General features: G+C 42.5%; 1 protein-coding gene across 2 annotated transcripts; it reads right to left on the reverse strand.

Annotated features, from left to right (window-relative positions):
* Positions 1 to 787: 787 nt before the first annotated feature.
* On the reverse strand, positions 788 to 10,906 carry tssc4 (tumor suppressing subtransferable candidate 4). 2 transcript variants are annotated; one of them, XM_079662260.1, is made up of 3 exons: positions 10,771 to 10,906; positions 7,877 to 7,955; positions 788 to 2,264 (listed from the first exon to the last, which is right to left on the reverse strand). In XM_079662260.1, exon 3 carries the CDS (start codon positions 2,231 to 2,233, stop codon positions 1,286 to 1,288), a length of 948 nt encoding a protein of 315 aa, XP_079518386.1. In that variant the 5' UTR covers positions 2,234 to 2,264; positions 7,877 to 7,955; positions 10,771 to 10,906; the 3' UTR covers positions 788 to 1,285. The 2 variants fall into 2 exon arrangements, with proteins under 2 accessions (XP_079518386.1, XP_079518387.1); XM_079662261.1 differs by lacking the exon at positions 7,877 to 7,955 and having other exon boundaries at positions 10,771 to 10,884.
* Between the last annotated feature and the right edge of the window lie 197 nt (positions 10,907 to 11,103).

Raw genomic sequence — 11,103 nt, forward strand, 5'->3', positions numbered from 1 at the left:
GGTCTTATTTCATTACGTGTTGGTCGTATCGATGTATTTAGAGAAGCACTACAGCAAAAGCAGCAAAAGTATTCTCCGTCGGGACTTCCTGCAACAACACCACGCCGTTATCTTGATTCTGATTGGCAAGAAGACATTATCAAAGATGTTCTATTGAGAAGACGATCACTACGTGACACAAGTTTTCAAAACTGTTTCTAGTCTTCGGTATTTCCAGACAAGTGGCTACTGAAATCAATCTTACTAACTGCTGTCTGTGCAATTTACTCCGCGCGAGTTGGCGGACTTTATTTAGCTTACTTTAACATCATTTTTCATGGTGGGGCTAAGCCATTTCTTGGAATGGCTGTAGCCTATCCCAGCGTTGCCATTGGTGGGATGTATGGGGCGGGCCATTCTGCACATAGGTTAAATGCGTTAAATATTTTAACGCAATTAATTCCAAAAATTAATTACCGCCGTTAACGCGATAATTTTGACAGCATTAAAATATATATGTTCACTATCCATATTTTGTCAATGTTTGGTATTCTCACCCAAGACTTGTGATAGTCTGTGGACTCTGGCGGAGATAAAGGACGTCACAATGCTGACTGTATGTACTCGATCTACTTATCTAAAGAAACCTCAGTGACACAGTGTCATCCACCCGCAGGATCGAAACAAATTCTAGAGACATGGTCATTCAATATTTCATCACTGAATTTGGGAATAAACATATATTTGTTCTCTCATTTTCAATAAGCAATTTTTTTTGTCAAAACAGGAAAGGATGACAGAAAATATATACAAATTAATATATCTTTTTATTTAAGACTATTCCAAAATACAGAACATGCAACAAGACATTTTAAAACAACACTGAATCTAATTCCCTCCCAGGTTCAGCCCTCAGTTTAAACCCAGCCCCTCTCCATGCTTGTTTTAAAATACTTTTTGTCATCAGTCTTTTATTTTCAGCACATATATAACAGTTAATATGATACAGTCACAATGGCATTTTGATGTCAGACAGACACTGTTAACGCTCCGCTGTGGCTCATTGAGCTGATACTAACACCACGTCTGACTCTTGAACAGACAACACTTTACATTGGAACACAACAACATGAAGCCAGGAAATGAAAGAAACACTCCTCAGCCATGGGTGTAAAACTAGCCTACTTTACTGAGTGGTAAGCTAGGCCTGATGACATGGAAACAGATAGTTCACTCCAGAGCTCAGCGTTGGCTGAAGCTGGTCTGAGAACAGTAAGGTCAACACATTGAAATGAACCATGAACAGTCAGTTGTCCTCCTGTCCTGCGCTTGTCCTGTAGTTCTTACGCTTGGTCTTCCTGAAGGAAGGGACGTCCTCCCCTTCCTGCACACCTTTCTGAAATTTCTTCTTCTCCTCTGCCCCCCCCACAGCTGCCCTTGTGTCTTTTTCCTCAGCATTTCCTCCCCTCTGTTCGGTTCTCCTTGCTTCAGCCATTTCTTTCTCTTCTACGTCATCCTCTTCCTCCAGATGACTGAGGCGTGTGTCCTTCTTCCTGCACTCCTCCTCCTCCTCTTCCTCCAGGAGCCGGAGGCGGGCCTCCTTATCTCTGCCTGTAGCAGCTGTGGGTGCATCTGCAGGTTGTTCCTTTAGCCCGCTGGGTCTGGAGAAGATCATCTTGTGTTGGAGGTTTGAGTCCCCAGCACTCTCCTGCGGCTCCTTGCTCTGCTGCAGGCTGGACAGGAAGTTGTGGGCGGCCCTGGTGTTGCCCTGCTCGCTGGTCTCCGTCACATCCTCCAGGCTGTAGCGGGTCCAGCGCTCAGGGTGCACCAGGTAGTCGGGGACTCCTCTCTTCTTCGCTGGTGTTGGGGAGCTGGGCGCAGGCTGGCTCGTCTTCCTGCTGGGAGGTGGAGGCAGAGGACGGGCGAACACTCCGTCTGAAACGGGGCGGTGGTTCTGAGAGGAGGAAGAGGCGGAGGAGGAGGAGGAGGCGAGGCGGGCCACACTGTCCAGACATTCAAAGATGCTGTGGCTGCGGTTTGAGAACGCTGAGCCCCCTCCTCTCAGGCTGAATGGATTCTGAACAAAGCGTCCAGCAGGAGGAGCAGAGAGCACAACCTCCCCCCCATCTTCATCATCGTCCAGCTCGGGGTCAAATGGAGCACTGCTGAGTCCACCTTCAGGCTCAGATTCATCACTGGCAGACAGCTCGTCTAAGTCATCCTCGTGGTCACCGCCATTTTTCTGATCACTCATCTCAACTGCAAGGCTCGACTACATCAAAGACCTGCGGAGAGGGGAAGAGGTCAAACTCGAGCAGCAACCATAGGTGAGGAGTGGTGCGTTCACAGTGAAGTAGGGTCATTAACAGCACACATCTAAGCCAACTCCGTTTGTAATACGCAAAAAGACTGCAAAAGTGCATCTAAGATTATTTTTTGTATTCACACACACACACACACACACACACACACACACACACACACACACACACACACACACACACACACACACACACACACACACACACACACACACACACACACACACACACACACACACACACACACACACACACACACACACACACACACACACACACACACACACACACACACACACACACACACACACACACACACACACACACACACACACACACACACACACACACACACACACACACACAGTGTGGTTAAACTTTACCCGTCTCGATGTGGAAAATGCTCGTTGCCTAAAGTGCAATAAGAGTTTAGCATGTAGGGGCTGTAACACGAGCAATATGTCTGAACATTTAGCAAAAGTGCACCACATTCAGACGGAGAAATGCACCGGGTTCAGTGTTTCCCCTAGGATGGAGTCATAGCAACGGTGCTAAGGCACGTGGGACCATAATGTGAGCGCGGACCACGCAACATTTTTTTGTGTGTGCGCGTGCGAAGTGCGCCGCGCCAATTTGTTTCTATGGTTGCGTTCGAATAGTCCATTTAGTTTAGGAACCTTCCTAACTGAGTGAAATGACCCGGAAGTCCCTCAGTAGCAGCCATGATAAGTGCCGTTCGAATTCTCTAGAATGATAGGAAAGGAGGTTTCAAACTTCCTTTATAACCTCCTTTAGCTTAGGAACCACTGGACTTCCCTAACCGAAAGGAGAGGAGAAAATGCTGCCCCACAATGCCTTGCAGCCGCAGCATTTGACGTCACACAACAGTCGGCCATTCACGGACACAAACGATTATGACGGAGAAATTATATCATGAAAGTTACGGTGCTTATGAAGCATTTTAAAACATATGTGGTAAGTTGCCAAAGTGCTTTGTTTTGAACGTTCATCAGTATTATAATCAAAAAGAGAAATATGAACGTTAGTTTTTACTGAAATGATCAAATAAAGTCAACATTTCACTGAGCTGTGTGGGGTTTGTTCAACTTTTAAAATATGTTGGAATGTTGATATACACAGTGATAGGTGTTAAAGACTAACGTTTATAATAAATAGATTTGTATTGATTTTAAGATATTTTCATAGTTCATACAATCATAAGTATTGGGATCATTTGTATTAATGTGGACCGGAGGGAGAGGGTGACGAGCATAAGTTTCACTTTCATTTTTTATTTCAATTCCAACTTTGGTCATGAAGAATATGTTTCTCTGTTGTTCATAAAGCATAAAGCAACAGCATCAGAGCACGGTACAGAGTCTCTAGATGAGTCCGTCGTTCTTATGAAACATCCATGTTGTAGTCCATTGTATAGAAAAATGTAGTTTCCATAGTTTCCCCACAGCAGCAGACGCACACAATGACGTCCACTGGCGCATCATAAACACATCGGATAGTGAAAGTGCATTCGGATTCTCTAAAGTACCGCAGTCTCTTCTCCTAAGTCCTTTTGAATTGTCCTATCCACTATCCCTTAACCCCTTGACATTTCACTCAGAGGTCAAGAGCCGCGTTCACACCGGAGTACTTTTCCCACTTTAGTTCCGATATAGTTCCGAAATGTCGCGTTCACACCAAAAAGAGCCGGAACTAAAATGAGTTCATGAGAACCTTTTTACCCCCTTTTCCGTCCCTGGTAGAGAGCAGGGACTCTCATGCGGCTCTCTTGTGAGAAAAGAGCTATATTTCTGATTGGCTGGGCGGATTGCAAACCACGCCGCGTAAAACTCAAAAAAAGTGTTGTGAAGCCACCATTTTATTATCCTCGCATTAGCATTATTAGCATTAGCCCAGCGCAGAAACACAGAGAGACTAACTTATGGCAACACAAAATAAAACATGGGAGCGCTGGAGATGAGGAGGTGTCGGCGTTCTGGCGATTTACTCGGAAGGCTTCAGTAGAAGCTGCTGGGAGTCCCAGCAGCTTCTACTGAAGCCAGTCCCCAACTCTGGGGACTTCCGGCCGGGGATTTTGGGCGGCCGTATACGCCGTGAAGTTGTTTGCGGCCTGCCAGTAAACCCAAAGCAGAAGAAGAAGAAGTGACGTCAGCGGCTTCATTTCCCTAATCCAACCCCAGGGACTTATTCCGGTGTGAATGCGATCTGTATTTAGTTCATCAGAACTAAAGAGTTCTGATGAACTAAGTCCTCATGAACCTTTGTGGTAAAAGTACTGCGGTGTGAATGCGCCTAAGGAATAGGAGAAAGGGTTAGAACCAGTGCTTGAATTGGGCTGGTACTCACCGGTACGCAGTACCGGCACTTCTGATTTTTACCCATGTGGTACCGGCACTTCTTACTGAGTACCGGCAAGGTGCCGGTACTCAGTAAAATGCCGGTACTCAGCCGCCGGCAATATACGTATATATTGTAAACGCAACGTAGCGCAAATGTGGGTCTGACTCTGCCTCACAGAGGGTGACTGGCTGTCTACATGACGTGGCCTGCCGACATTGCCACTTTCATACAGATCATACTAATGCCCTCGATTGGTCTCTGTGTGTCATTCAAGCTCGGGAGGGTGTGTGTTGGTGTATGTGTGGCGCGAGCGAGCGAGAAAGCGCGCGCACCGGTTACGTGTATTGTTGTTAGCATCTGGTGCTAGCTAGCTGCGCTAACGGATATAAGGAGCTGTTTCAACAACAAGGTGGAGGGAGAGTCCTTTGCTGTCAGACTGAGAGGCTGAAACTACAGCTCTGGTGATGTAAATTACTCTCTGAGTCTTTAGATAGTTAACTTAGTTTAAGTTATCTCAGTGGGTCTCAAACGGTTCGGTCACCATTTATGTAAACACATATTTCCATTTGAGGGGGTAGTGATTAGTAAAAATGCATGAATAATACAAACAAAATGTTAACTAGGTGAAAAAAGGTAAGATAAACTTGTTGAGAGCTAAAACTAGTCTTTGCTGTTGCCTCAAAGAGGAGCAGGGGGGAGAGGAGGGAGACAGGAGAGGCCGATTCAGGAGCCCAGACACACTCACAACTATAAATGAACCAAAAACAAATAAATAAACAAGTTTCAATGTTTTTTCATATTGGATATTGTATGTTATTGGCCATGTACTTATGATTTTATGATTATTTAAATGTATACATTTTTGTTTCATATGGGTGTAGTCTCTTTATTTCCCCCTCAAAATGCATCAGATTGATGCATTTAAGTCCAACATTTAAAAATAAATCTTACCGGGGGAGCATGCCCCCGGACCAACCTATAGGATTTGAGGCCCGGCCCCACTGTTCCCAAATAGATTTGCAATTTTTTTTTAAATAGTAACCCATCTCCATATGTTTCTTTTTGGGTAGTAGATTTAAACAAGAGGGCTATCACTTTGTGCAGCAACGCTATTGACAAATAAATCCAGCAAAATGGCACAAAAAACTGGTAGTGGCCTCAGGGACGAGGAGTCATTTAACCAGCCAGTAGGAGTCAAGCTTTACTTTCTTTTATATCCATAAAGAAAAAGTAAATCTGTTTACAGTTGTTTCATTATGGATGTTGAGAGGTATATATCTCTTCATTTTGCTCTCAAAGTGCACCAGATTGATGCATCTAACTTCAATATTTTTTTTTAAAAATTCAGCACTTTACCACTGCACCCCCTCTAATCTCAGATGCACCCTGAGTCATTTTGTTTAAGTACAGTGAGCCTTTCTAAAATATACAGTAAAGAGACACACCCACCAGCATTATAGGATATACTATGACTTTGTGCCAAATACTTGTTTGCTGATTTAGAGTACTGGCACCTTTTTTATTCCAATTCAAGCACTGGTTAGAACGTAGGAGCTGATTTTTAAACTATCCGAACGCAAGCTATGTGTCTGCCAGCACAAGAAAGGCTCTTGGGGCCTAGTACCAGGGCCGGTTCTAGACAATTTGCTGCCCTAGGAGAGATTTTATATATAAAGAATTCAGGAAAAATCTCTACAAAAGACAAAGACACTACAAAAACAGAAACTTATTGACATAGGTAATATACGTCAAAATGGCTTCAAATGTATTCAGTATTGTATGAACATGTTTGAATTGGGGGGTGGACGTCACATCCTCTGGGGGGTCCGGGGGTATGCCCCCCCCCCGCGGAGATTTTTTTGAACATTTTAAAGTAAAATGCTTCAATTTGGTGCACTTTGAGCACACAATTACTAGAGACCTGATCTAGGGGGTACAACTCCGAAACACCCATATGAAAAAGATCGGTTTACATTTTAATAATCAAATAAGTATATGAACATAACCAATAACCTACCATAGCTACTAACAAATAAATGTAGGTTATTTTATTTTTGTTCATATCTTATTTTACCTAGTTAACATTGATTTATTCATGCATATTTTTGTATCTCTCCAACTTTAAACGATATTTTTGATTACTGTCCTATAGTATACATTGGAATGATTTCAAACCTGTTTTTATTTATTCTAATAATCATAAAGGAGTGCCTTGGAAATATGTATTTACATAATTTGTGGTCAAAACGTTTGAGACCCACTGAGATAACTTAGACTAAAATTAACTTATCTAAACACTCAGAGTCCTTTACCTTACTGAGCCTCTCAGTCTGACAGGAGAGCTCTCCTCCACCCTGGTTGTAGAAACATCTACTTCTTATATCCGTTAGCGCAGCTAGCACCAGATTCTAATAACAACAGCGCCGGTACCGGTGCGCCCTCTCCCTCGCTCGCTCTCTAACTCCCACGCTCGCACTTTGGCTGTAGGCTGCGGGCGCCTGATAAGCCAACATCCCCCACTTTCATCACTCACAGCGCCCATTGTACAGGGCAAATGAAAAAAGTGTAACCGGGGTGAAAAGGGTGTTACTTAATTATGAATGTTGTTACATCAAGACCAAAAATTTGGATTGGAACGGTCAAAAATGTTTTTTCCCTCCCACAGCTAACAGCGCAGCGCCCCCCAGATCTGGCGCCCTAGGCGACCGCCTGTGTCGCCTATGCCAAAAATCGGCCCTGCCTAGTACATACAGTGGCAATGTCTCAACGTTTAGCAAAAATACACCTTTATTGAACATACAGTAACACAAATACTACAAATCCACATAACAAACAATCAAAAATGAAAAAGGGTCGCCACTTATTATTTTAATAAAAAGTAAAAAAAATTATATATTTTTTAGATTAGAGGTAACCGAGTTATTTATTTTGTTAAAGTGTCAGCTATTCTGTTTACAGTTCTGTCATCATATTATTTAATACGATTTGTTAAAACACTTGTTTCTTTTGATGTGAAATATTATGTATTTAATTTAAATAAAAAGCAATGTTAGTTTTGTTCACAATTTGTTTAGTTAGTTTACCTTATTTTTTCCCTCCAAAAGAACCGATAAAAGTACCGTTAAAAGACCGGATCGATAAAAGTAGTAGTACCGTTAAAAACTTAACGATGCCCATCCCTAGCCTGGAGTACTGTGAAGAGTGTGTGTGCATCATACCATGCTGGTGCTGCTGTTGTAGTGTCCATGTTGTCACTGGCTCTTTATGAAACACACTGCCACTCTGTGTCTGATCAATCTGAGATTCAAAGCAAGAACATGAGAAGCCTTCAATAAACAACACACAATGAAATCAATATTCCCCCTTCACACTGCATCAGTGGCGAGCCGTGACTTTTATACCTAGGCCCTCTGACCCCCACCCCTTCCCTCAAGTTATTATGTCACAGCGTATACTTCAGCGGAATATCCAAACAACGGCCCGGGGCGCAAAACGCATCAATGAAAGCGACCCTTTACCACACAAAACAACACCTGTAAATAACCCTATTTGTGTTCTTTGAAATTGAAAAGAATATTGCATTGTGTTTGTTACTTTCGTTGCAGTTTTATGTCTTAAGTGTAATTTGGCATGCTTTTATTTTGAAGGCGAGTTAACGCTGTTGACAGGAAGTTATTGTTGCTATGGAAACAAGAAAAGTTTCACAGCGGGTGGAACTTGTCATAAAGTCCGCGATAATAACACCCACCCATTTAGAGGGAAGATATGATTGGTCAATTGACCTTTCGCAAAGCCACGCCCCTAAATGCCCATTGTCCAATCATATTCGATCACGTGCGCGGCTCCCTGTGGAAATCCGACAAGCTTAGCGTTCAAATTCATTGCGAAAATGGTGAAGCGTTGTGTTTATGGTCTTTGGAAATCGGATAGCAGATATCCCTAAGCTTAGAGGGGGGGGGTAATATTTTACCCGTTTCCTAAACCCAAAACCCGAGAGGAGAGATGCCGCCAGTGGATAAAGAAATGCGGCAGGCCCCATGCAAAGCTGAATATGGCGAATATCAACAAACACAAATACGTTTGCTCCAAGGTAAATACGTGCTAACGTAGCTAGCTAGCAAGCAAAGATTACATTCACGAATTAACTAACTCATTTAATTAACTAATTTCACTAACTAACTTTAGCTAAAGTCACACGACTACAGCTGTAAGCTGTGTGCTTCTCGGTCGTTTTGACCATGTATATCACTTGATGCATAATAATGTCTGAACAGCTGAGCTCCGTTATTAGTCTACCTGTGGTCAAAGTACAAACAAGAAAGCCAACAGGCAATCATTCATTTATATTTTGCTTTAATCTTTGTAGCATTTTGTTAATGGAAAGCCTACTGCCGACTTCCCTAATCCTGCTGCACAAGTGGGCACCCCGACCCCCACAAAGGAACAACAAGGTGGATGCAGAAAGCCACCAAGGAAACGGTAGTTAACTTTAGACAAACTACAACATTTAATGCCTCTTGTGATTGTATTGTTTTATTCCAAAATAATAATAATAATTCCGTCGAATTTGACATACAGCTCATGTGGTTTTTCACTCTTGCACTGCGACCTGTATGCAAGTGCCTCTATTGATGTTGTGCCTCCCTCTTTTCTAATGTTTATACTGTGGATATAACCCTCCATAGCGTATTGTAGCCCCTTTTTGTCGGGACCTGGAGGATATTGCTGCGTTATTGCTCCAAAATGAGTCTGTTAAGGCGACTCCGACGTTACGGAGACCCTCCATTATGGCTTTGTTTAACGCATCTGGCTCTCAGCTTGTCGGACTAGCAACAGTAACCAAGGGGGGGCGTGGCTCTGTGAAAGGTCAATTGTACTGTAATTTGACATTACTCTCTCGTTCAGTTACTATAGCCGGGCCCTCTGTGAATTCGTAGCTGGACCGCCTGGACGTCCAACAACTCCTCTCGTCACAGTAACGGCGCAGAGACGAGCTTCTTTCATTTAACCCTTCACATTCCAAAAGAAACTGAGTAGGCAGATTCGAAGGATTTATTTCTTTGGAAATGTTATTTTAAATACAATTAAATCAAGTTATTTTGGTCAAACTAATGAAAAATATAACTAAAAAATTGTATTTAAAAAAAGAAATATATATTTTTAATGTTTTTAAATATTATTTTGTAGAATATCTTAGGCCCTCACAGAGGGCCCTGACGGCTCGCCACTGCACTGCATTATAGACAGGAAAACACCTGCAAATAAGTAAGTAAGGATCCACCACCCCCCCAACTTTTTTTAGCTGATTTGAAATGTTCTTCAAAGACATATTTGGGTTATACATTTATATACACGATTCAAAGGTTTTATTGATACATGCGCTACAGTGTAGTTATGGAAATGAAAATCATCCCAGGCTCCTCCAACAATGCAACATAAATATATATAAGAATAAACCATAGAACAACACAAATACAATACAATTCAAACTGAAATAGAGTGGGTTTGTGTATCCTTCTGTATGCATTCAGTAGGAGACGCATATGACCCCATAGTGAATAGGCGTCCCTGCGTCTGATGACCTTACAGGACTTAAGATAAACAGGAAGCATCGTTCCTTTGTGTCGATGGCTGAACGAAATTCACCGATGCAAACAAGCCACACATGAAAACAGTTACGTACAAGACATTACGTGAGATGTATTTGTTTGGAAGTGTTTTCCATTCGTTTTTTACTTCAACCCGAGGAGAGACTGAAGTATGGAGACTGAGCTCCTGCAGCCGCGTGTGGTCCATCCGGAGAGACACGGGCTCTGGGGGCTAACGGTTAGCTTCAACATGTACACACCATTTTAGTGCCACCATTAATGAAATGTATAAATGATGGGTGCAATATCCAAGAATACAAAGTGAAACTGGGAAACGGATATGGCTTATTTGATACGGCGTGTGACATTAACGTTGGTTGAACGAACAACGACTCGTTAGCATGCTAATGCTAACAGATGTGGTAGGTTCCCTTTAGGCGCGTGGCTTGGCAGCAACTCCACATTTTGTTCTCAGAGACGTATTCTTTACACCAACATAAATCTGGGTTAATTTATTGATTTACCTCACTGCTGTTGTCACGAGAAACCGGTAGTGTTTCGTGCTTCTTATTTTTTTTTTCTTCCTTCTTCTTCTTCTTCTTCTTCTTTGGTGTTTTTTAACGGCAGCCGGTATCTGGTATGTTGCACTGCTGCCACCTTCTGGAACAAATGTATGTTGCAACTGACTGCCAATCAAATAAAGAAAGTACAATTCAAAAAGAACAATATGTATTGTCAATTAACATTGAACTATACAGATATACAGTAAAATACTGTGGATGTGTAATGTTCCTCTCGGGCTGCATTTAAAAATAAAATAGAGAAAATAAATAAAAATAGCTTTTGAAAATGTGTGC

The sequence above is a fragment of the Notothenia rossii genome (assembly GCF_949606895.1).
Source record: "Notothenia rossii genome assembly, chromosome: 2".
NCBI lineage: Eukaryota > Metazoa > Chordata > Actinopteri > Perciformes > Nototheniidae > Notothenia > Notothenia rossii.

Coding starts and splice junctions, on each gene's coding strand:
- tssc4 (XM_079662260.1), bottom strand. CDS start 2,233: ATGAGTGATCAGAAAAATGGCGGTGACCACGAGGATGACTTAGACGAG.